Source organism: Cupressus sempervirens, chromosome 5, assembly GCF_028749045.1.
Source record: "Cupressus sempervirens isolate cs-2001-9-10 chromosome 5, ASM2874904v1, whole genome shotgun sequence".
In the NCBI taxonomy this organism is placed as follows: domain Eukaryota; kingdom Viridiplantae; phylum Streptophyta; class Pinopsida; order Cupressales; family Cupressaceae; genus Cupressus; species Cupressus sempervirens.
The window spans coordinates 476,474,480-476,502,244 of NC_143122.1; the positions used below are offsets into that span (position 1 = coordinate 476,474,480).

At 36.1% G+C, this 27,765-nt stretch overlaps 1 protein-coding gene and 1 long non-coding RNA gene across 3 annotated transcripts in view; one reads left to right on the forward strand and one right to left on the reverse strand.

The window, feature by feature from the left end:
- Positions 1-27,765, reverse strand: part of LOC149556821 (uncharacterized) — a 215,317-nt gene that overhangs the window by 140,506 nt on the left and 47,046 nt on the right. The window lies entirely within an intron of this gene.
- Positions 1-27,765, forward strand: part of LOC149556822 (hyperosmolality-gated Ca2+ permeable channel 1.5-like) — a 211,098-nt gene that overhangs the window by 136,262 nt on the left and 47,071 nt on the right. The window contains exon 11 of the mRNA XM_089831377.1: positions 11,911-12,144. Within this exon, the coding sequence (XP_089687503.1) occupies positions 11,911-12,144 (234 nt within the window). The remainder of the gene's footprint in view (positions 1-11,910; positions 12,145-27,765) is intronic.

Below are 27,765 nucleotides of genomic sequence, written 5' to 3' on the forward strand. Positions count from 1 at the left end.
AATCCATCGATATACTTTCCCACTTATGTTCTTGAATTAGCAGAGGTTGCAATAACCCGACAGGTAGAGTATGTTTGGATTTGTTCTGCTGGCAAACCGCACACTCTCCTACATACGACAATATGTCCTTTTTTTGTCCTTTCCATGAAAAACTCTCTTAACGACTTCTGTAAGTTTTGAGAAAACTTGGGTGTCCTGCCAAGGGTGAGTCGTGTACTTCCTTCAAGATTTTTTGCTTCAATTTGGATTCTGACACTAAAAATATCCAATTCTTATAGTAGATTGATGCAGTAGCATCCAGAGGTATAAGGGCAATCCTGTGTCACCCAAAAAAATATACTTAGACTTAGTTTCTGTTTCATGTGTTTTCATTTTTGGATACCCATTTGGGTCAAATAAAGGTTCCAACTCTCACAGTTCCACTATCAGTGTTCGTGTAAATCCCGAAAAAATAAGAGTATGTAATTGAGCCATCATTTTAGTGAACTAGGAGGTGTAAATTGGCTAGATGAATGTAATTGTAATTTAGAGCACTCCAGAAAAAGAATCAGGTCAAAAGGCCCCAAGGTTTGAAAGTTATTGTAGTTTTTCGGGTTGTGGAGACCTAAGAATGCTTCAAAGTCAGGTTAGGGGCATTAAATGACTTCGAAAAGGGCCGAAAAATGGGGGACGAGCGAAGCTGGTCCATAGGGCTATAGAGCGCTTCAAGAGCTTTTCGAAAATGTAAACGGTTCGTCAATCGGAGCTACGATTCAAAAGTTATGCCTCCCGGAAGTTCGGTTACCATTTCTGGATTCTTCTAGATTTGCGTCGACTTCTAACACAGCTTCTGGAACCTTCTATTTGGTCGGTGGATGCCTACTAGCACTTTCTAGAATGTACTCCTAGTCCTTAACCCTCCGGGGTCTATTTAAGGAGATTTCTGGCATTGTAAAAGGCAGTTCGGAGTGGAGTTTGAGAGGAGGTACTGACAGGAGAAATTATCTCCAAATTTATGCTATTGTAAGCCCTTAGGGCATGTTTTGAAGTTTATTTTTTCTGTACTGTTTGTACTAGCTTATTTTCTCAGTTAATATAATTTCCCTTTTTTTGTTGTGTCCATTCTGTTCTTGGGTCGTGTCCCCATCAAGTGGTATCAGAGCTAGTTTTCCTGAGTGTGTAGACAGAGCGCCGACTGTGAGGTAGTTTGCACTAGGACTGTGTGGTTGTGGGCTTGAGTTAAGAAGATGCCTCCACGAAGAGAGCGTGGCAGACGGGCCAGAGCTATTAATCCTGAGGAGGTTAGAGCCCTCCAAAGGCAGGTACAAGCATTGCAGGAGGAGCTCCGTAGAGGAGCAACTGTGGCCGCAGGTGATGAAAGTGAAGATGACAACGAAGAAGATGAAATTGGACCAGAAGGGGAATTTGACGGGGAAGTTCTGAATCATGCAGAGGAAAGGCTTTTTAGGGCCATTACTAAGTTTGGGAAAAGACCTACAATTGAAGTAGGTGTATTTTCAGGAAACCTGAAACTAGATGAGTTGATCGATTGGATCAATGAACTGGAAGAATACTTTGAGTATGAGGATATCAGGGACCCAGATAGGGTTAAGTTTGCAAAGGCCAAACTGAAAGGCCATGCCAAAATTTGGTGGCAAGAGGTCCAATTGGAAAGAAACAGAAGAGGAAAGGAAAAGATCATAATATGGGATCGCATGGTGGACAAATTGAAGAAGCAGTTCATTCCTATGGACTACGAGCTTGATTTGTTTAAGAAGATGCATGGGTTAAAGCAAGCAGGAAGATCAGTCCAAGAATATACAGAGGAATTTTACCGACTCTTGATTAGAGTGGGGCATGCAGAAGCAAATAAGGAGAACGTTGCTCGTTATATCAGTGGGTTGCGACCTAGCATCCAGGAGGAATTAAGTCTGGTAAGAATGACCAGCGTTGAAGAGGCATACCAGTTTGCCCTACGAGTTGAAGAGAAGCTGAATAAAAGGTTTGAAGGAAGACAAAGAGGGTGCGGTCAAGGAGGAAGGGGAAGCGGTAGATCATCTGGAGGCCGCAATGAAACCCAAAAGAAAAATGAAGATGTGGGTACTAGCAGGAACCAGAGGAATGAGGGTTTCAACCGCTCCCATGATCAAGACTTTGGAAATCAGAGAGGAAGAGGTAGAGGACGTGGACAAGAAAGAGGAGGCTTTTGTGGTACCTGTTTCCATTGCAATGAAGAAGGTCATCCTGCCTTTGAATGCCCTCAACGACAAGGAAGGACAAATAGGAGAGCTGAGGGCCAAGCTAGGGTTGCTCATGTGGATGAGGATGCACAATCATCACATTCAGAGGATGCAGAAAGAGGAGAGACCTTGGTAAATGAAACAGTCCTACTAAGTGGTGAGATTGAACCAGGACAACGGAGGAATTTGTTCCATACCAGATGCAAGTGTGAGGATAAATGTTGCGACGTGATCATTGATGGCGGTAGCACTGATAACTTGGTATCAGAAGAGATGGTCTCTAAGCTGAAGCTCAAGAGGGAGAAACATCCCCAGCCCTATCGGATTGCTTGGGTAAAAGATGATCATAAAGTTCTGGTAAGTGAACAATGTTTAGTGAAATTCAAAATTGGGAGTTACCATGATGAAGTTCTTTGTGATGTTATTTTGATGGATGTTTGCCATCTATTGTTCGGTAGACCATGGCAGTTTGATAGACATGCAGTACATGATGGACATGCAAACACATACTCTCTGACAAAGGATGGAGTTCGCCACAAATTGAAGCCCATGAAAAAGGAAGGTGAAAAGGTATGTAGCAGTGCTAGGATTTGTCTTGTTGATGGGAGGAAGTTTTTAGATGGCATGAAACATCAGCATATGTGCTATGCTTTGATTCCTAGGAAAGATAAAGAAGGTAGTAGTGAAATACCACTTGAAGTTTCAAATTTACTAGGGGAATTTGGAGATATTATCTCTGATAATGTTCCAGATGGATTGCCACCAGTAAGGAAAATTAGTCATCGGATAGATCTGATTCTAGGAGCTAGTTTGCCTAACAAGGCTGCTCACAGGATGACTCCTACTGAAACAGAGGAGCTAAATAGACAGGTTCAGGAGCTATTGAGGAAGGGCTTGATTCGAGAGAGCCTGAGTCCATGTGCAGTACCTGCAGTACTCGCACCAAAGAAGGATGGAGAGTGGAGGATGTGTACAGATTCTCGAGCTATAAATAGGATAACCATCAAGTACCGGTTTCCTTTGCCAAGGATGGATGATCTTATGGACTGCTTGAGTGGAGCTCAGTACTTCACAAAGATAGATCTGAAGAGTGGTTATCACCAAATACTGATTCGAGAAGGAGATGAGTGGAAAACAGCCTTCAAGACCAAGGAGGGTCTTTATGAGTGGTTAGTCATGCCTTTTGGATTGACGAACGCCCCAAGCACCTTCATGCGGCTCATGAATGAGGTACTTAAGAAGTTCTTGGAAAAATTTGTTATTGTTTATTTGGATGATATTTTAATTTTCAACAAGACTTTGGAAGAACATTTACTACATATTCGTAGTGTCCTTGAAAGGCTAAGGGAAGAGAAACTGTTAATTAATCTGAAGAAGTGTATCTTTGCAAAAAGGGAGTTAGTCTATTTGGGGTTTGTTATATCACCCGAAGGTCTCAAAATGGATCCAGAGAAGATAAAAGCCATCTTGGAATGGCCTACTCCAAGGTCTGCTACTGAGGTAAGATCATTTCATGGTCTGGTTAGTTTTTACAGGAAGTTTATTAAGAATTTCAGTGGCATATGTGCACCCCTAACTGATACAATAAGAGGGGATAGAAAAGAGTTCAAATGGACTGCAGCAACTGCGAGAAGTTTTGAATTGCTGAAAAAGAAGGTGACAGAACAGCTTGTGTTGGCACTTCCAGATTTTAGAAAGGTTTTCCAGGTGGATTGTGATGCCAGTGGCAGCGCTATTGGGGCTATATTAAGCCAAGAAGGTAAGCCTATTGCATATTTTAGTGAAAAATTGAATGATGCAAAGAAGAAGTATTCTGTTTATGATCAAGACTTCTATGCAATAGTTCAGGCCTTAAAGAAATGGAGGCATTATTTATTGCCAAAGGAATTTGTTTTATATACTGATCATCAGGCATTACAATACCTAAATAGCCAAGGTAAATTGAATCAGAGGCATATGAAGTGGGTAGAGTTCTTGCAGAGCTATACATTTGTGTTGAAGCATAGAAGTGGAAAATCTAACAGGGTTGCAGATGCACTAAGTAGGAGACAGTTGTTGCTTATAGTAATGCACGTTGAAGTAGTTGGGTTTGATGAACTCAAGAAATTGTACCCCGAGGATCCTGATTTTGCTAAAGCATGGAAAGCTTGTAAAGAATCTGTTGCTGTAGATAGAACCAAGTGGCTAGACTATTTGATTCAGGATGGCATGTTGTTCAAGGGTAGTCAATTGTGCATTCCAAGGAGTTCCTTGAGGGAAAATCTAATTAAGGAGAAACACAGTGGAGGGATGGCAGGACATTTTGGTCGAGATAAGACCATTGCCATTCTTAGAGAACATTATTTTTGGCCTCAAATTTCACCAAATGTGAAGAAGTTTGTACACAGTTGCCAGGTTTGTCAAGTTGCCAAGGGGTTTAGTCACAATACTGGCCTATATCAGCCATTGCCTGTTCCATCAAGGCCATGGGAGGACATAAGTATGGATTTTGTTCTTGGATTGCCAAGAACACAAAGGGGTAATGACTCAGTATTCGTGGTGGTTGATAGCTTCTCCAAAATGGCACATTTCATTCCATGCCACAAAACTCATGATGCTGTCCATATTGCAGACTTGTTTTTCAAAGAGGTGGTAAGACTACATGGTCTTCCAAGGAGTATAGTTTCTGACAGAGATACTAAATTTGTGGGGTATTTCTTGAGGACATTGTGGAAGAAGTTGAGAACAGACCTAAAATTCAGTTCCACGCATCACCCGTAGACTGACGGCCAAACAAAAGTGGTAAATAGAAGTCTGGGCAATTTGCTGAGATATTTAGTTGGGGATAAGCCCAAGGGATGGGATTTCATTCTACCACAAGCAGAGTTTGCCTACAATAACTCTATAAATAGGAGTACTGGAAAATCACCATTCCAAATTGTATATGGGAATAGCCCAAGGACTGCACCAAAATTGAGGAAGATAGAACAAGTGGAGAGGACAAGTGCTGAAGCTGAGGAATTTGCTGAACATATCAAGCGTCTACATGAGGAGGTTCAAGCACACATTACCAAGATGAATCAAGAGTATAAAGCTAGGGCTGATCAAAGGATAAGACATAAGGAATTCCAAGTAGGGGATCTAGTCATGGTGCACTTACGAAAAGAAAGATTTCTAGCCGGTACTTACAACAAGCTGAAAATGAAGAAATTTGGCCCCTGCAAAATTTTGAAGAAACATGACTCAGGAAATGCATATCAAGTGGAGCTGCCAGATGGTATTCACATTTCTCCCATTTTCAACATTGCAGATTTAACAGAGTATCATGATGATGGTGCAGATGAGGAGCTGGTGTTAGAGCCATGTCCAATTCCTGCTTCTAAGAAGGAGGAGATAGAAGACATTCTAGATCATCGTGTGGGTAGGAGTACTAGAAACAGGCAGTATGAAGAGCATTTGGTCAAATGGAAAGGACGACCGATCGAGGACTCAACTTGGATTTCAGCAGCTGAGGTTTTCCATTTGGGATTTCCTCTACCATTCATAAAGTGACAGGGTCACTTTTCAATCTACCTTGGGTGTCTGATACAGGAGCATCCAGAGGTATAAGGGCAATCCTATGTCACCCAAAAAAAAATACTTAGACTTAGTTTTTGTTTCATGTGTTTTCATTTTTGGATACCCATTTGGGTCAAATAAAGGTTCCAACTCTCACAGTTCCACTATCAGTGTTTGTGTAAATCTCGAAAAAATAGGAGTATGTAATTGAGCCATCATTTTGGTGAACTAGGAGGTGTAAATTGGCTAGATGAATGTAATTGTAATTTAGAGCACTCCAGAAAAAGAATCAGGTCAAAAGGCCCCACGGTTTGAAAGTTATTGCAGTTTTTCGGGTTGTGGAGACCTCCTAAGAATGCTTCAAAGTCAGGTTAGGGGCATTAAATGACCTCAAAAAGGGCTGAAAAATGGGAGACGAGCGAAGCTGGTCCATAGGGCTATAGAGCGCTTCGAGAGCTTTTCGAAAATGTAAACGGTTCGTCAATCGGAGCTACGGTTCAAAAGTTATGCCTTCCGGAAGTTCGGTTACCGTTTTTGGATTCTTCTAGATTTGCGTCGACTTCTAACGCAGCTTCTGGAACCTTCTATTTGGTCAGTGGATGCTTACTAGCACTTTCTAGAATGTACTCCTAGTCCTTAACCCTCCGGGGTCTATTTAAGGAGATTTCTGGCATTGTAAAAGGCAGTTCGGAGTGGAGTTTGAGAGGAGGTACTGACAGGAGAAATTATCTCCAGATTTATGCTATTGTAAGCCCTTAGGGCACATTTTGAAGTTTATTTTCTCTGTACTGTTTGTACTAGCTTATTTTCTCAGTTAATATAATTTCCCCTTTTCTGTTGTGTCCATTCTGTTCTTGGGTCGTGTCCCCATCATAGATGATGTCATCCACCACTTTGTACCTATCATCCAAGGTGTTGTCATCCATTAGCTCACAGGAAAATGTGTTTTTAGAGTATTCTACCAACAGACGTGCCTTCTAGTCAGCTGAAATCTAGTTTAGTGAGCAGATGCTGGGTTTCTTCGACAAGACATCTGCAACCACATCATTCTTCCCTTTCACATATTCAATGTCAAAATCAAAAGCCTAAACCTGGCTTACCCATTTTTGTTCCCTCTCGTTCAAGTCCCATTGCTCCAGAAAATATCTCAAACTGTTGTGATTCGTACGGACGACAAACTTGGCACCTACCAGATACTGCTGAAACTTGGTTAGTGCACGTACGATAGCGAACATTTCTTTGTCATAGATGGAGTATAAGCGTTCCATTTGTGTAAGCTTTCTACTCTCATAAGCTATGGGGTGTCTATCCTACATCAGTACTACACCAATGCCTTTTCCAGATGCATTGTACTCCAAAATGAAGGGTCAAGTGAAATTAGGTAATGCAAGCACAAGATAGGTGCTCATTGCCTCTTACAGTTTATCAAAAGTGAGTTGTGCCTTTTCATTCCACTGGAAAGACCCCTTCCTTGTAAGATCCATTAAGGGTGCGCTGAGCTGAGAGAATCCTTTAACGAACCTCTAATAATAACTCCATAGTTCAAAAAATCCTCGCAATTCTGAGAGTGATTTTGGGGGAGGCCAATCAAGGATAACTTGAATTTTCTCCTAATGAACTTGAACTCCATATTTACTAGCAACATGCCCCAGGTACAAAATTTCTGTCATACCGAATTCACACTTGGATTGCTTGACCTTTCAAGTTTGTCTTGTTTTATACATCTTTCATGATTAATATAGTTTTCCATAGGTCAAAAGTTGTATTAATTTTTTGAATTATTAGTTGTGACTAAATTCCTTCTAATTTCATTCAGATTCCAAATCTTCCTTAGAAATATTGGTTTGTTGAAGTTTTATACCAGAAGTAGTATCATTTCATGAATTGTCATAGGTCCAATCTATGTTAAAGGAAATACTGTCTCCATATTATCAATGTGGTGGATCACCTTCATATCAGTACTTTGAAAGTGTTTTCCATTACAAGTTTTCTTCTTCACCCCTTTTCCTTCCAAGTTTTTCAATTTTTTTCATTTGGATATGTGAAATCATCAAGTCAATCATACAGGAACTGGCCTAGAACCCAAAGGTTCAGTTAGGTGATAGGTTACCCACAACTTCTGATTGATCCCATGTTGCTCCAAAACTAATGAAGGATGTTGGCATTAGGGTGCAAATTTTGGAGTTAACATTATTGTAATTGAAATTGTAAAATTTATGTTACTTTCAAATCAATATCACTAGACAAATTCACTTTTTATGGCATAGATGACTCTTACAAAATGGAGATAATTAATTTGTGGTGACATCAAAGTAGGGATTATGTTCGATAAAGAATCAATGATTATGAGAGAGCACCAAGTTATAGTAATAGTGTATGTTCTCCATTCCAGTGGTGCTATTGAGATGTCCAAAATGACACATATATAGTTTCCTTTGGATATGTGCAGATGATGATTCACAAAAAGACCAAGAGTTGGCTAACAGATGGCAATGAATATGATTGCAAAGAATAATATGCTCAAACCTGTACATATGCAAAGATGTCAAAGCCACATGAGGCTAGAACACAAGTCACAAGCATTCAATAGTCCCACCAAAGTCAAATTTTCCTTTCTTCTACAGAATAAGATTATTTAACACTTGATTTTTACATAGTTCCACACATAACAATGTTGGGAGTGTTTTTTGAATATGAAGGCAGAGGTTGTTCTCTAGCATCCAAGGTTTTCCCTGAGGTACATCGTTTCTAAAGAACATGTCCAAAGAGCATGAATGTTTCTACTAACTGATGGCATAAGAGGATTGTCTATTATCATGTGCACAATATGGCTGCTTGAGCAAGAGTTAGTGTTGAGTAATATTGATCAATGTTTCATAATTGATGGATAACAATACTTTATGTATGATTGCAAGAAAGCGTCTAAAAGGGGAATTTGTTCCAACAAAGGAGGCAAAGAAATACGAGATAAAGAAATTGTGTCAGGTTGTTTGGAATACTAGAGTTAATCACGTGTATACACGTTGGAAGGAGGCGCTTGTATGATGTGGAGCGTAAGAGTTCAAGGGTGTCTATGCGTGAAGCAATATATTTAAAACCAATATTGCTTATATTTAAGAATATAATACAAGAGTTACAAAACCGGTGATCAGATTAGATCATAAGTTATATTAAATTTTATCTTTAGTTATTTGTTATGAAAAGGTGTGGTGTTTGGAAAAGAAACTGACGTCTCATAGCCTCTTATAAATATGAGATGTGAAATCAGACAAAGGACAATATTTTCATTTACAATATTTTTAAATTCTAGGCATTCTTAAATTATTTAAGCACTTACGAGATACTATTTTTTTATTGGCAAAGATTGAATGATTGAACCAAGCTGGTGGATGCTGGAGTATTCGGAAAATTTTTAATACAGTTTGGGATTGAATTGCAACAAATAGAGCATCATCATTGAGTGTCTTCATTGCATTTCTATTTCGGGCATAACTAGTATGAGTTTTTATTTTATTTAAAGCTTTAGAATCAGAATTTTATATAGTTTGTCCTTTATGATCATTTTTATTTGTGTAAGCAATTTAATATCAGGACAAGTGGATAGAATCAATTATAGCTATTCAAACATGATAATCACAGATATTGTGAAATACCAAATTGTTTCCATAGTTGTGTCTATTTTGTCTCTGTATGAGTTGAAAGCAATTTAGACTAGTTTGAATATGCATAAGTATAATTGATTTGTCGCATCTTTGGTAATCAAATTGTTTATATTTTTAATACATAAGATTTCATAAATTTCTACGTTAAAACTTGTAATATTGACTCTATTGCCTCCTTTGAATTTTGGCACTGGTCATTAATTTGCTCATAGAGTTCCTAATCCATATGCTAGCAACCATTCTATATCTTTTCTTTGAAAGTTGATATATCCATTTGTTTTAACAATTCATAATATCTTTTCATTTCAAACACTCATAATTATATAATCATCTATTTCCTTTTCAATTCAGAACATGCAAATTTGAAGTTCTTGCCTTATAAAGTTGAAGTTGTGAAGTCAATATAATTTTAGCACCTTTTGCAATCTCTAAAGTAAGTTAGAAGTTTTCTATGATCTCTTGCCACTTTTGGGAAACTTTCATTGCATTTATGTTCAAGTTGATTTGCTATAAGCATCTTGGATTCAAGTGATTAGTTTAGGATTAGGTACACCCGCCTTAGCCTTGCAAAGCCTGAAGTGCAGAGGATTCAAATCGAATCGATTAATCTTGTCAAGTGGGCCAGAACTGATCGGATATCCTAGCATCGCGTTGGCAAGACTCATAGGATTCCAATCTGCAGTATTGGGAACCAACACAACAGATTAGTGGTTCTCGACACTCTATCTTTAGGAGATTCGGAGGCTCTAGGAGCATACTTTCCAGCAGTTTGTTTCCCTCAAGACCACACTCCAATCATCTCATCACATCATTCTTTACGGTGATATCTCCCATGTAGCCTACTAAGCAACGACTTGACCCCCCTTCAGAACCTTTCAGAGACAAGAGATCTCACAAATCCTCAACTCAATGGAGGATTTCATCTTTTGGCTCCTCCAAGGGCCCTCGACAATGTCTCAAGGTTCTTTCTTGCCTCTAGGCCTATCATTCGGTTCTAAACTTTTTCTTAGTTGCTCGAAGTCAGGTATTTTGTTTAGTGGTTTCTTCTTGCTCTTGATGTTCTATTTTTTATCCATGGGCATTGTTTGGTGTCCTGTTGTGGGCTCCCCACTTTGTTCTTCCGACTATCCCATGGCCCTTGTTGTTCTTCCGTTGGATATTAATAAATTTATATTATTTATTAACATATTGCATTGTTTTATAACAAATTGTATTGGAATGACATTGAAAAAACGTAGAAATCAACAAAGTGAAAACTTATTGACAAAATGCTTACATGGTAGAAATCAGTAATCTTTATGGGCATTGAAAGAATTTTTCATAGAGTAGGGGTGGTCATAACCACAAAAGTCACTAAAAGTTTGAAAATATTAAAATAGCTTAAGTTATGAACTTTGACCACGCCATATATATCTTAAGTCCATAGGATATCAGTGTATATGAAGATTGGTTCTTTCCAAAGGTAAGGGACTTCTCCAAGAAGTTTAGAGTGATCCTAGAATATTACCATTGTACTCATCTCAGCTCCAAGAACCTTCAACCACTATTAGAATACATTTTCAATAAAGATGGCACTCTCCAAGAAAGTTGAAATGAACCAAAGAAAGGGACATTACAATTCCAAAAAGATTATCCCTCTTTTCCTATTCAAGTTAAAACCCTTATCAAGTGAAAGATTACATGATTTTTCTTTACCCTTTACAAAAGAAAGTTTAAAATGAAAAGCACGACTTCTTGTCCAAGTAATTATTATCTGTTGTTTTTCATTAATAACTTCGATTAAAACTTTTGTTGTGTTGGAACAAAAGTGATTGTGAGGTAGTAAATATACAAAACTAACCTAGTTCTCACTATACTACATTTCAATGCTAGTTGTCATGTCTTTTATACCAGATTTTATCAAGGATTTAACTTTACGCAATGTGATGGGTGGATTATATGCATGAGAACTGAATGTGCCTATCTTCAAAATAAAAACTATGGACTTTAACATGATTACTTACCTAAATTTATAGACGGCTACAAATTTCAATTTGAATTAAATTTTTTTTCCTTTTGATTTGAGTAATATGTAGTAAATAAATTTCTGATTGAAACATAGCGTAGCAACCATTTCTTATTTATTAACTTTGTAACAAAAGGCAGTGCCATGCTACTTTTCCAAAAAATGATAAAACCCAATTCATTTGAAAATAATAAAACAGCCAACAAATTTCTTTGCATCTTTCCATTTTTGTTTCAAGTAAAAGTTGTATATCTGTACTTCAATCTTCTGTTATTTTATTTCATTTTTCCCTTCAGCTTTTATTTGTTTCAAAATTTTCCATCCATTATGCTTTATTTAAAAATTTCATTTTTTAATAGCCGATGCATTTTAGTAGTTGTTCTTCATTTGATCTCTTATGCACTATACATTACATTTGCAACTTCTGAAATATTTATAAGTTGCATATAATATACTTTTATGAAATTTAATACTTTTACAAAATCAGGTCATCAATGTGTATGAACAAAAGTACGAGAGTGCAGCAGCATTTTGGCCTGATGTTCATTACAGGATTATAATAAGCTTAGTAATATCCCAGCTTCTGTTGTTGGGGTTGCTAGCTGCTAAAAAAGAAAAATATTCTGCACCAGTACTTATTATTCTCCCCTTTTTTACAATCTGGTTTCACAACTATTGCAAAAATCGATTTGAGCCCGCCTTCTCAAGATATCCTCTGGAGGTGAGTAATATATACCTTGTTCATGACTTTCACTTGTAATCTATATAAAGAAATATTAGATTTTTAGTCTGTCTTCTCTATATTACCACTGAATGCATAAAAGCATGTCCTATTAGTATCTCACATTTTGTTTGCATCTAGTAAGTTACCTTGTAAAGTCATTGACAGATTATTTTCTCCTATGAAAAAAAATTGAAAAGCATTGCAATCCAATTTTCATTTTAGTAATGAAACATTGTAATTCCTATAATCTGCTCGAGGGAGGACATGCCATAGCTTCATTTGGTAATAGAAATTTATTCGATATCTTAGTCATGGAACAATTCAGATTTAGGAAATAGTTATACTTAAGAATGAGAGAGTGTTTTTCATTTTCTCAGGGGACTGGTAGATATCTCACATGAATTTGTAATGAACCTGGTTGGTTCACACTACTGTAATGCAGGATAGTATTGTTTTTTTTTTTCAAATGTCTTGCAATCTTGTGGTTTTTCAGAATATATGCTTTTTGAATTTTCAAATATAATAAATACCGGAAAGACAATCAAATACTTTTCTATGATGCCAATTGCCAACAAGCCTTGCCATTATGGGATTGCAATTAATTACTTAACAATTCAGGAAATTATTACAAATTGAAAGGAACTTGGATGATTATTTACAGAAGAGCACAACTACATCTTCCTTCCAATCAATACTGATGCATGCCCACACGTATGCTAGTCACCACCTTCAATTGGCAATGCTAGACTCCAAGAGCAGGTCATAATAAAGCCAAAATTCTCACGCCAAGTAACATGAGTGCAACATAGAAATAGACGCCCAATCAGCGGTGTCAAAGTCACAGGCTGCAGGCTAGTTTGGATGCCCAATCTGCTCGCCCAATACCCAAAACTAGGCCACCCAGTTTGAGATAAGAAATAGGGAGAATGGTGCCTGAAGTTGCTAATACAGCCTAAATGCATACACTTGTAATGTAATGCAGCTTCACTATTTGTAACCACAGCCTTCACAAATTGTTCTCAATCATTCAAATGATGAACACTGCCTCCTGAATATAAATCACAGCCTATGTAGAATGGTCTCTGGTTGTGCCCATTATTGATGCAGACTTATGTGTTAATGCACACACCCTCAGAAGTATCAAATGCAGCTATGCAAGGTAGAATCACTGCCTCAAACACAATCACAAACCTCTCTTTGGAACGCAGGTATATGATATGCAGTCATAGCTCTTAATGGCATCACAATTTGATGCACAAATCACACAACTGCTCACACACTTGCATAATTCAGCTTCCCAGTCACAGTAACCACAGTAGATAAGATAAGATAATAATATTAATGTCCAACAAAAGACCACAAAAGGTCTATGGGACTGAGAGTTTACAACAAGACAACAAATGACAGTAGGAGCACCAAACAGTGTCCAAGAAAGCGAAAACAAGAAGCAAGAAGAGGAAAAGACAGGCATAGAGAAAGGTGCAAAGAAAGTTGTACGGGAAGTTGTATAATATCCAAGTCTGATATTCTCTCCAATTTTTCTCACAGATAGTTTTCCAAATATAAACATGTATCGTTGCAAATAAACCAGCAGAAATAACCAGCAATAAACAGGAAAATGCTCATAGAATTTACTCAAAATGTTATTGCATTATACAACAACAATCCAATAACAAACAAATAGTCCAATCTTAAATACAAAAATATAGTCAGATTGGAAATAAGTTAATAACAATAAAATGCACCTGTAAGCCCAAGTGTGAATTCTGATATGAATCCACCACAAAGATGAATCGGGGATACGTCCATTCCACCTAAGAAGAGCCCGAAGGTTTCCGCCATCAAGATCCTCAACAAGAGCAAGCTAGCAACTTCCCAAAGTTCTCCAAAGAGAAACTAGAAAATAATTCACAAATCCAAGCATGCTCAAAATGAGTCTCCCTTCCTTCTTTTAATGCATTAACTTGTGACTCTTCCATTTTCAATTCTCTGTCTTTCGTCATCTTCTTCTTTGTCATCTTATAGCCCCCTTTATAATATTAAATTAACCCAAATTATAAACTTGCATTATGCTTAAGTCAATTTTAATATTAAATGGATATGTCCTTAATTTCCTAATGTCCCAAAAAAGGGACATTACAAGTCCTCCCTCCTCAAGATTTATTTCCCTAAAGCAATCACAAGTCCACAAAATAATACCTGGGGCCCATATCCATCTTCTAGCATATCTACGGCCCATACTGGTAACTTTGAAGTCATGACTTGTCATGTTGTAGTACCCAAAGTGACAATACAACCCTCCTATCACTTTGATCCTTGGATCCCAAGTCAATCTGTGAGGTACCAATGCATTTGTAGGTTGTGTGACTTTGATCACGACTAACCTAAATTTGAAACTATGTAGCACTACAACCAAACCCTCAAATTGCCACATATACATCCAACCAACTCTTGGATCCCAAACCATCATATCATTACAATCCTAGGAGGAGTAAGTGATATTTATCTGTCTGTCATCATTGACCAACCAACTGAGCAATCAAATCATAGAAAGCTCAACTCATAAAACCACCACTCGTCGTTGCTATAATCTGAATCAAGAATAGGAATGATACCCATGTTGTCATTTTCCCTTTGTAGCTGTAGGAAAATCATCTCATGAGGTATGTGCCTCAAGAGTAGATCAATCTAGAACTCCCTATCTTCCAAAAGCTGAGCCAAATCTGAAAATATAACATCAAATCAATTGGAGCAGCCACTATCAACAGGGGGATGCATAAAAAGGAAATCACTGCTTAGTAAGGAAGCAGTTGCCATTTCATAAGAACTTGTCAGCGAAACAATAGGTGAGTTGTAGGAACCTTCATTTCTTGGTTCAATATGAATATCATCAGCCAAATGACTATCTCCATCAATGAAAAGATCATCGTCAAGTGAAATTTCTGAATTATTTTTCACTTGGTTCAAATTTATCCACATGGCATTGTGAAGATATATCGGTGCTGTCATAAAAATCAGAGTTCTCATGCTTGTCTTCATGTTTGTCCTCATAGTCTTCATCTTCATAGTGAACTTCATACAAATAAGGTGAAATGCATACATTGTGGTCTTTTTCATTTTCACCAAGGGTGTGAATCTCTTCTATAATTTGTATGATCTTTTAGCCTTAGGTTCTTGATCATCAATTTGGTGATTGGCTGTCCTAGAAATCTGATCTTCAGCCTGCTGTAATGAGTATTGTGTCATACTTAGTTGGAGACATAACTCATCTATCTCCCTCTCTTTATCTCCAGCACATTTGATTGCCATATCCCTGTCTTTGAGCAACTTCAGGTAATCCGATTTCATTCTTTCTAATGCCTTCTTAAGAGTGTGAAGGTATGCACTATTAATTCCATTTGTTATTCCCTTTTCCTTTTCAACTTTATTAACCTCCCCCATAGCTTCTTCGATGTCCTTATGAATTTGGTCAAAATGCACAAAAGCTGCAATAACCATGTCATTTGATACTTTCAGCTTATCCTCCAAATTATATGCTCCAAATTCATCAGTCTGAAATGAAATTTCTGGCTGGTCCTTCCAATCGGCCTCTATAGTATCGTCATCTTGCTCTAGTTCTTGAATGCTAGATTCATCTTCTTTTTCAGCTGCACCACCTTCATGATTTTCCTCCACCTCCAAATGTATTGGCTCCTCAACTATTATGTCCTTGTCTCCACATAATTCATCCTCACTCAGAGGCTCAGTTTCAGCCTTATGATCACCATAATGTTTGTTAATAAAAACACTCTAATTCACCAAATAAGATGCTAGAATAATCCTTACCATTAACCCTAGTGAATTCCCTCTCATGGTCTTCATTATGTTAAAGTTGAACTAATAAAGCTTCAACTTTCTCAATGCTAATCTGCACTTCTTGTGCTGACCCTTCCCACTTGTTATCCCCACAAATGTGACCAAGTGACCAAGAATGTTTGCAAGTAACACATATCTGCTCTTTCCTCATTTGGTTCTTGCTCATTTTTAAAGATTCTACAATCTAATTCCCTTGCCTTTGGTTCTAGTTTAGCTCATTGTTGTTTGTACTTTTCAATTTTTGGCTCACATTGTTTGAGCACCCTATTGGCCAGCTTATAAGAACTTTGGGAAGCCTTTTTTTTTCTATCTGAAATTGCTAACAACATTTGAAGTAGTCGCTGGAAATGAGCATCACTCCCATTAATTGTAATAACCATAATGTTTTCTATGGCCGCAATAACATCTGCATCATGTTCTTCATGATTATGCCTAATAGATTTTGAAACATGGTAAGTATTAAATTATAGAATCCCATGTAAAGCATAAGATTGCATAACCTGATATTTGTAAATGATTTTAATATGGCTTCCCTTCCTAGGAAGTGACAACTGCTACTGTCACCAATTTGTTGAAAACTATCAACAATTAACTTAAGTACCTCCTTCATCATATCTTCTTCATAAGGTTCTTCAGGTGCTAAAATCCTTGTAACCTCCATCAAACAAGAAGTAACCAACAAACCTACCTTGTTGTTTGAATGCTTCAGCCAATTGTGTGGACTCAATGCACTCACTATAGAAGCAAGAGAGATTTGCAGTAACTCGGAAGGCGATTGCTCGACCATGCTTAAGAATCCCTCCAATTTAATCAAGGTGATGAGCATATTTGGCAATCCTAGAATGGGCAATATATCTGAACAACCTAGTCGGCTAGTACTTAAGGATTTACTTCGATGACTCTTCAACTACCTATATGACTGCAACAATGTTTATCAATAGTACTAGTCTTCTTTCACCATTCAATTAACTTGCAATTCAATTCCAAGCAATGTCACCAATATTTCGTTTTATATCAAGCCATTTTCTTGCTTCCAATGGATGAAGTTTGTTCAAAAGGAAATCTGCATTGTTCCTTCCTCAGGAAATCTAATAGATTGTGAATAAATAACTGATGATGGTATTAACCTGACTGAATTCTATTTCAAAATTTAATTAAAATCCTTAGCCTAGAAACTTGTGCTCAATGCAGTCCAATCTTGATCTGCTAGAACAATGACTCACAACAAAATTCTCGCAAAATAGTATCACCTCACATATCTGCACTTTAAAAGTATGAATGGTGTCTCTACAAGTATGACTATTGCCTTCTGTAATGTCCCCGTTTTGGCGGTAATTTGATTTAATTAATTTAATTAATTAAGTTGTCCAAAATAATGAATATTTTATGAGGATGACTAATTAATTATTTTAATTAAATAAATAAGTGGTATTAAGTTAATTATTTATAAAGTTATCAAATAAATAAATATTAAAGAGGTAACTTTATATTTAATTAATTTAATAAAGTGACTTGAAAATATTTTATAAAGTCACTTAATAAATAAAATAAAAATAATGTTCTAGAAGTTTCTGGAGAAAGTGGAGAAAAAGAATAAATAGGCATCCTGGGCTTCATTCTCATCATCCAGTTTTTATCATTTCTCTTGACATCAGATTGTGAATACAATCACATGGTCTATTGTGAAGCCAAGGGTTTCAGATAGTCTATTGGTCTTTGGGAACGATACCTCCCAGTAGATCGCATAACTGAGGAAGTGAAAGATCTTCCAAAGGGTTGCACATTGAAAGTGGTATTCAATCATTTCATGTTGAGCTTCATTGAGTTTTCAGACTAGGGTTGAAATTGAACATTTTTGGAGTCATTTTGGTGAAAAGATTGCATCATATTTGTTAGAAGGGTTTTGCAAAGAGTGGGACAATATTTATGCACAAATCTGATGCAAAACTGGTCATTTTCGAAGATCAGATTGGAAGCATATTTTAAGTCATAAATTCATCATACCTGGTTCGAAATCCAAGTTGCCAATTTCTTTGCATTCCTAAGACCTGGGCGATTCAGATTATGCATGATTTAGCACCGTTTTGAGAAGGAAATAATTTATACTAAAATTGAACAGGGCCGTACAGGTACGGTTGTACCTGCAGACTGTACAGTTGCTGGATTTGGGACAGATTAAGGTCGCAGTCTGATCATTGTATCTTCAGCATATAGACAACATTATTGCATCATTTCCAAGTTCTTCTTTTCAATTATAATTATCTGAATACATGTTGTATATGGGAGTTTAATGAATAAAGTCACTCATGTATATGCTAGATGCATTTCTAAATGTCAATTGTTGTTCATGTGACAAGAAAGATTATGAATTTAGTCTCTGTTTGTACCCAGCTACGTAGGACATTAGTATATCTTGGATAGTGATACAAAAGCATGTTTAATCCTTTGTAATCAATCTTGTCAGTGCATTGTTTAAGACCATAAATTACTGGTAATCTGAAGTTGTAATTGATTGTAAGAGTGGCAACATCTTAATTGAATGCATATATCTATGTTGGCATTGTTTGGGTATCATGGAGTAGTGTGGAATTGTAGCTCAACAAATATTTCCTTCAGCATTTTATATTTCAGCAGTGTAGTTGATTGTATGCCAAGTGTTTCATACTTCAGCATTGGTAGTTTTTGGTGATCCTACTAGCAGGGGTCATTACACCTTTGATATATGCTCTAGAGGCCAAGTGCGGAAAAGTAATCTAATGTAATTTCAATAAGTGTACCATCAAAGAAAAGTAATCTGAAGTAGTTTGTGTGTGACACCCTTTCAAATCTGCCATGAACATCCAACGATTAACTCCCAGCAGTGTTGAAAACTAATCTTTTTGTCAAAAAACAAAACCTTAGAAGTCTTCCATTTTTGTGGCATTCAACAGTGGCGCATCTTCAGAAATTTGAATAGACATACCATCATGGATTACCCATATTGTGCGCACGACACTTAATATTTCCAATCTAGCTCTACAAATTGGTCTCGTCACTTACATTACTCAAGATTGATTCAAACAAAGGACTTGAAGAAATCCACTCCCAGCTCGAACCCCTATACTTCTCGACTTTAGGATTAATTCTATATGATACTGACAATACTTCTCAAAGCCCCATTTTCAGATTTTATATCATATTGGCAATAATCCCACCAACATACTTCACTTAGTTACTCCCTGCACACTGTGGAAACCAACAAATTAGAAGTATGCTAACGTATACAAAAACCACACAGGTATCTAAGAAATAAGTCGTTAACCTCATAATCTGCCTATGGGTCGTGCAATCTTTGTTATCAAGCATCCACGTCTAACCTACAAGGAAAAGCTTCTTCTGACATGCCTGATTTTCAAGATTGCTTCTGGATTTGCAAATGGATAGACTCCCTCTATTAGCGACTGTTGTACTGACAACTCTAAAAAATTATTGAATTTTGCCTGGAAACAATTTCTTGACTTATAAAACTTGATTATTTCTTAGCCAAATGTTCAATTCAATACAAGAAACTGTTTCAATTTTTATTTTGGGTCTTGTCTACCCAAATTCTTCATCACCTAATCTTCTCAAGTAACAACTCACACGTAATGGAAATAGACTTTGACGTTAGAAGTCTTGACAACAAAGATTTTTTTCTGAAATGAACCCTCTGCGAAAATGATTAGATGAACATCCAAACTGTGTGTATCTGCCCAAAACAATTTGTTTTTATGTGAAATATGAAACTCATCTAGTCTTGCTTGACAAAGCTGATATATTGTCCAATAAAAAATACATGAACCTATAATTTCATTTATATTTTCTCAAGTCCAAAACAATGAAGCCCGTCCAAAATTGAGTTTGGATCAATAGATTATTTGCCTCAACATTCACATCTTGCACTTTTCCCATCGAAAACAAAATATGGTAATGGGCTGCCCAGAAAATGAAACACCTACCCAAAACTCATGCAAAAAATGTTTCAACATTCTCGCAGAACTTGAACAAAGTCGAGCTAATACAACTAATGTCCTCTCAACTAATGTCTTAATTTGTATTGATATAATTCTATCCAAAAGAAATGTAGTGGATTTGGTAAGCAAATCCTATAGATCTTTAAGGATGATCTTGAAAGATGACGGCTAACTAATCGAGGATCGTTCTGAGGAAAGCAGAGGGTCTTCCCAAAGGATTATGAAGCCTAAATTGAAAGGTAGTTTCAGGGAAGAAGGCCAAGTAATCGAAAGTCATTCCTCATGAACACAAGGGATCCTCCCAAAGGGTTAGGAAGCAAGATTAAGGATCCTCGAAGATATGTAGAAATGTTGGAATCTCTAGTTATCAATCACTAGAATTGAATTTAATAATCTATATTTCTCATAATCTCTATAGGTAAAATTGTCCTAAGAAGTGGGGGACATTACACAGGTTGAATCCCCCAAGGTCCCTCATTCAAAATATACTGTCTCTTCTTCTAGCAGCATTCCTTCAATAAGTACCCATGACAGTAGGAATGAAAGCGTAAACTTGCCTCCCATGTATAGGGCTTCTCTATTGTCTGAGCATTAAAATTTTGACTATTTCACTCTTCACTGCAACATAGTCATGCCACACATTTGAAACATTTTGGAAATATTATTGATGAACCAACGTCGATAATTCTAATATCCACTGTCCTTGCAATTTCCTATACATGCCAAAACAAAATTCTCATGCTCAGTGATGGAAGAGTGGCACCACAAAATATTCTGAGGATGTTCAAGCCAATAGGTACGAGATGGATGATATCTCAATTCACAAATTAATTCCTCCAAATTTGAATACAGGGTCAATATAGGAGGACCCCATAAATATTTTCCCTCACTAGCTAGTCAGAAAAAATTTAACCATCCAACAAATTTATGTTTATTGAGTATAAGCAGATTAACATTTAAATAGCTTAAATTTGTACAACTTAATTTGAGTTCAGCATAAGTCTCCAAGATAATACACTACATAAATTTTCTCAACATTTTGACAAACCAAAAATATGTTCATTGCTTCGTTAGAAATATTTATGTGAGCTTTAGATAGCTGGGTAACTATTTTACCAACATATATATATATATAGAATCAATTGCCAAGTTTTTGTAAATATATGTTATTCATAACCCTTACGAGTTTGCAGGAAAAACTAGCTCTGATACCACTATATTATCCTAGTCGGACATTCTCTCCAATTTTTCTCACAGATAGTTTTTAGAGTATAAACATATATTCTTGCAAATAAACCAACAATAAAATAGAAATTGCTCATAGAATTTAGTCAAAATGTTATTGCATTATACAACAAAAATTCAATAATAAACAACTAGTCCAATCTTAAATATAGAAAACAATCAAATTGGAAATAACAATAAATTGTACCTGTAATCTCCACATGTGAATTTTGATACGAATCCACAACAAAGATGAATTGGCGCTACGTCCAATCCACCCAAGAAGAGCTCAAAGTTTTATGTCCTTATGATTCTCAACAAGAGAAAGCTAGCAGCTTCCCAAAGTTCTCAAAAGAGAAACCAAAAAATAAGTCACAAATCCAAGTATACCTAAAATGAGTCTCCTTTCCTTCTTTTAATGCATCAACTTGTGACTCTTCCATTTTCACTTCTATGTCTTTCGTCATTTTCTTCTTTGTTACCTTATAGCCCCCTTTATAATGTTAAATTAACTCAGTTTATAAACTTGCATTATGCTTACGTTAATTTTAATATTAAATGAATATGTCCTTAATTTCCTATGTCCCAAAAAAGGGGCATTACAAGTTGATAGCATAGATGTCCCAAATCAAATTGATGAAATAATTCAATTCACTATACCTCAGCAATGAATTGAATGTCAAACTCAAATTCATAATGCTAATCTAATTCGCTATACAACAACAACAACAAGAAGAATTTGATTCTCAATTCATGAGGAATCACTCAAGAAAATTCACAACTCAAACCCTCACAAGACAATATATCAAAAGCAATTGACAAGAATGAATCTATTTTCTTTATGAAGCCTCTTTTATAATGCAACTTGGCTTCTCCAATACAACTTTCATTAACTTTGCTTCATCAACACACCTATCCATTAGAAGCTTCCATCCAATTATTTTAAATAAAAAACTCTCAAGCACATGGCTTCATGAAGATACTTTTCACTCAAGAAACTTCTTTAACACATCATCAAATTATAACACTTATATGATAGAGTCATTTATTAAGATAATCTTAATAAACTTATAATATAAGGCTCCATGAATTTACCCAATCAATCACTGAAGAAGCCAAACCACTTGGTGCCTCAGCCACACTACTAAAAATAGGAATTTCCCACAATTGACTTACTATGAATAGAAAATCAATCAAAAAAGACCCTCAAATCACAATGTCAACTCATGAGAGTCACAATGATGAACTAACTAAGCCCAGCTACAGAAGCCTGTTAAAATGGGGACATTACAAAATTGTCCCTTGGTAAAATAATTTTACTTTCATTCATGGAAATCCTATTCTATAATTGTAAAGTCCCTTATAGAACTTAATGCAAAAAAAGGTTCATACTTTTCCAACTTAGCTAATGGGAATCTTGGTCAAACAGTTTACAACTTTACTACGAAGAAGTTTTGCTAAGTTGTTTTATCTATTCTAATGATTAGGTATAATGCAATTGTAAAGCCAAACTCATATCCAGAGATGCATTGCAATTTTGACAGTGCAACTATGAAAGAATATAATATTTATTACCTGAAATAGCTAGTTACAAGTTCAACAAACTATTTTCATGAATTAAGCATGCATATAACTCCTAACCTACTGATATAGACAAATACCAATCTCTTGAATGAAAATTATCATAATACTGGCAACATTCACCCAAATATGTGCCGTAGATGATATAGGGTTTTTGTTGTGACTTTTTCTTCTCTAGAATCTACACATCAATGTCAATGTGAGGTCTTCAAGTTACACAATTTTTTCTTGCACACTAGCACCAAGTCCTATCATCCAATGCTAGTGCTAGACCATTCAATTCAGCAATAGTAAGGATCACATGATAAGGTTGAGCGACCAATGCAACACTCCAAATCCTCTCAATAAGGCTGAACAACTCTTTGGATTTGGATTTTAATGACTCACACCAACCTCTTAATGTACTCCAATATTCCTCTATCAGTGCTGAAAGCCTCCACTAACTCTAGAAAGGTTATCACCCTTCATAATGAAATGAAATCAACCCAAATCTGCATTTATTCTCACCAGCAGTCCGATATAATGCCAAGCCACTATGCTAGAAATCAAGTCAGCCAGTGAGGAATTCCCTCCTTTGCCAAAAATCAGACATAAAATTTAATCGCCCATGAGACGATCTTCAAGCATGGCATCATAGTATGTTCTCTTGAATTGCCTATGCTTCACACACTTGCATTGACCTGTAATAATTAATGATGTCTTGAGTTTCTTGGCAACTTCAAACCTTCAACTATGAAATTCGTCTTAGCATAAGAGCTCACAAACTTCAGTAAATCCTTAGTCCTAAATTCAAGTGCAAAATTTTATTGACTCTACGTGCAACTAGCTATGGCAGGGTTTCTCCCACCAAAACTGATACCCATTACAGCTTTGGCTGCGCACCTCATTGCCTAAAGTAGAAGCATAAAAATCCTCTTCCATTTTGTACAACATTTTCTTAGCTTCCAAATGCAAACAATGTGTTTCCTATTGTTGGAAATATAAGTTTGGTTGTATGTTATTGATATCAAACACTCTGTTCCGGAGGTGTTTGGTCAAACAACATGATCCAAATGTATTTGATGTGACATGTTCAGGTATACCTCTTTGTCTGGAAAAAGAATGTCCACCTAGAAAGATGTAAGATTATGTGTTGAATATGCTTGTGCTATTGAACCTTTAGAACAATGGAAGACAAGTATGTATTCAGTGCTATAGAACAGTGGAAGACAATTATGTATTAGATGCTACAAAATAGTGGAAGACAGGTATGTATTCTGCAGACTATGAGAATGATGTTTGCCGGTACTTCAAAGTCATTTTATTAGGTCCAGAAGTCATTGGTTCTATCTAGATGTTAGTGGTTCAGCAAAAGAGTTATGCAGTTGAAGATGATGGTATTTAGTTGTGTTTCTTAAGAAGTTTTTGCTCCAAAAATCAAGGTTGAAGATATGTCAATGTGAATTGAATTGTATTCAGGTTTTGGTTTTGATTGTGGTGTTTTTTGGTGATCCAAAATTTGTTCTTAGTGATCCAGAAACATGGTCTTGAAAAGTTGAAGTTATCATCAATTTGTGTTTTGGTTGGAAAATGTGACATGATGGCTTCTAACGTGGATTATTGGCGAGTGATATTATTTTTGACCTATCATGTGGATCTCACCAGGGCATGTGGACAACTGGTTAAAGCTGGTAAGTCATTTGATTCATAGGGTAGTGTGTTATTACATGTTTGAGATGGATAAGGAAGTTGTTCCAAAAGTTGCAGATCTGGCATTAGGCTATGTATATTATGCATTCATGGTTCTTTCATTACTGGAGTGGATTGTGCTTCATATTTTTGGTTTGGGTATTGCATTTAATATATATCTCTTACCCTGAAGGGTCATGGTACGTGTGACCAATGTACTTAACATCAATCTCTTGTTCAGTTGGGTCCATGATATCAATAATCTAATTTATGGTCTGGATGCTTCTGGAACGGGATCTTATTATTATTTGTTGTTATAGCAGACTTGTAACTTAATTTCAATATTCTTTTAGCTTGGCCGACCTTGTTGTAAACTCCAATGACCTATCTTGTATATAAATACAATGTGTGCTTTGGAAAAATGCAAGAGTGTGGTATCCAAATCATTGAAGATCTGTAAGCAAAGTTTCATATTGGCAGAGTTCAGTTTATGTGACTACTAAATTATTGTTGCAAAGGTTGACATAGTTGCGCAAATCACCTGCATTATGAAGAGAATATTGAAGAAAATTGATTATGTAAGTGAGGTTTTGGTTTGTACTGATTTTCTCCCCCTGCCCCCCTCTCAACATCTAGTGTATGTTCATCAATTAGTATCAGAGTAGATTCCTCTTGAAGAAAATTAACCACTTGAGGCCGATCCACGATGTCAAATAACCTACACTTTCAGTATTTGGTATTTGATGCCACTGAATATCTTTATTGGAAGGACAAGGTGGAAACATATCTAGAAAAATTGCAAAATGGTATTTGGGAGGTTATCCAAACTGGATTCTATCTTCCTTTTGTAAGGCCTTTGACTACTAATGAAGAAAAACCAAAAGAAGTCAATTGTCATTTTATGTGGATCGCTTGTAGATGTAATAGCACTGCCTTCTGGCACGTGTTCCAAGTGCATCAATCTCTCTTTATATTGTGAATAAGTCATGAAGAGACATGTCCCTTCATGGGACATGCCTATTCATTAAGTAAATAATTAATATAATAACAAATTTAATTTTATATATATATATATATCATTATTAAATTAATTTCTCTCATATAATAATAAACTTATATCTCATATATAATTATATATAGGTTTACCCAACTGAAGCTACCAAACATCAACACTAACATGAAAGCACGAGCGATTATTTTTAGTAGTTTATGTGGCACAACATTTGGGAAGGTGAAATGTTTGAAAAGGTGCTAAAGGGATATGGGATGAATTGGTTTTGGTATATGAAGTCTATGTAAAGAAAAAAGAACAAGACTAATGAATCTAAAATATAAGTATGAGGTTTTAAGAGAGGGACAAGATGAGACCGTTTGAAAGCTACATACATAGTCACAAATGTTGCTGATGGAATTAGAGCTCCTTGTAGACATCCAGAAGACAGAGATGTTATACTTCAGATCTTACTAACCATATCGAAGGAATTCACACCAATTGGATGTTCAATAAGGGAAAGAAATGATCTAAGTCAGTATTCAATTGACCAACTTATTCATTCACCTTCCACCTTTGAAATTGCAAAAGTTGAAAGGGAAAAGAGAGACTACATAGAGATGTTGAAGAAGTTTAACTTGAGAAAGCAAGATGTTGGAGGAAGCCAAAGCATTGCTTTAAAGAAGATTCAAGCAAGGTATTGGTACATTCAAAGGCAAGTTACCTCTTAAGTGCTTTAATTGTGGAAGGATAAGACATTTTGCTAATAATTGCAAGTATAAAGACTATTATAGTGATTCAAAAGAAGATGGTAGAAAAGACAATCGCACGAAAGGTGATTTCAAGAAAAGAACAAGTTTCAAAGTCAATAGTAAAAGGAATTAATGTTCCATGGTGGAACAGTTCTTTGAAGTTGAAGATACGTGTGAATCTATTGAGGATTATCTATTTCTATCTATTTCAAAAAAGAAAGAGACTGCATTACATGCTAATTGTTTTGTAGATGTATGAATTGCAGATTTTGAATGATGAAACCATATGGCAAGTGACAAGAGAAGATATATTAATATGGAAGAATATGATGGAGGAGCAATCAAATTCGCAAGAGAAGGAAGTGCACATGTCAAAGGCATTGTAATCATTTCAATTGATGGTAAGCATAGAATTGATGATGTTTATTACGTTGAAGGTTTGAAACACAATTTGTTAACTATTAGTCAAAGGTGTAAGAAAGTTTAGGAGGTTATGTTCAAAAAGTGATGGTTGTGTTATGAAAAAGAAATAGATTGGTAAAAAGGTTGTTGAAGGGTTTAGAACTGAATATCTATCATATTGAAGATAAATGTGAAATGTGACAATATGTGCTTTCTAATTGAATGCAATGGAAAATTGGGAGATGAATGTTGAGATGAAAGTCAACCACAACAAAGTGGATTCTTCTTTACCAAAGAATAGTGAGAGAAAGGATGAATCAAAAAACCAGTTGAAGACAAATGTGCTGCAGTGGCAGATCAAAAAAATGCTACAGGAAGTAACATTGTTGAAAGTGTGACAAGAAGTTAATGTTATGTTTTATGTTTTGTTTTAAATTTTAATGATTTCAATTAAGTCCTATGTGTGGTGGCATAACTAGAATGGTAATTCGATGAGCCTTCTAGGTATAGCCACCTAGGACAACGTATGTGTTGATTTTTCAGTTATGTAGTTTTCTTTAAGTCATAATTTTGGGTGTTCAATAACTAATCCAATCAAATTCTAGACTGTGATAGAAAGTTGGTGGCAGTTTTTTCTGATTTCTTTGATTCTCATGATTTCAAGAAATGTTCTTGAGAAGGAGATGTTTTCATATTCCAACTGGATAGAGAGAAAAAGCCAATATTTTATGTAAGAGGAGGATTGAATGCGAAGAGAATAGAAAGTTTTTTTTTGTTTAGTGTTGATTTCCTGTGTTTTCAGCCGGAAGTGTGATTTTTCCTTTCGTACCATCTTTTGGAAATCGACATTTTGAAAATACACGAATGTTCTAATTTTGCAAATCATATGTAGATTGATTCTCCGTATTCCTTCAAAGTTTAGAGTTTTTCGGATTGTATTGCAAGTGCAATATAAACTATTTTGAGTGTCTTTTTTTTTTTTTGCTGATGGAAATCTGTTAAACTCTCTGCGATCGGTTCGAAGATCGCAGAAGAGTATGTACATAGTGTTTATTTCCTTTTTGTTCTTTTTTGTTATCTTGGTTATGGGTACATACAGCCGCGCGGGATTACATCTGTGAATCGGTTGAATATTTCATATATTCATTGGTAT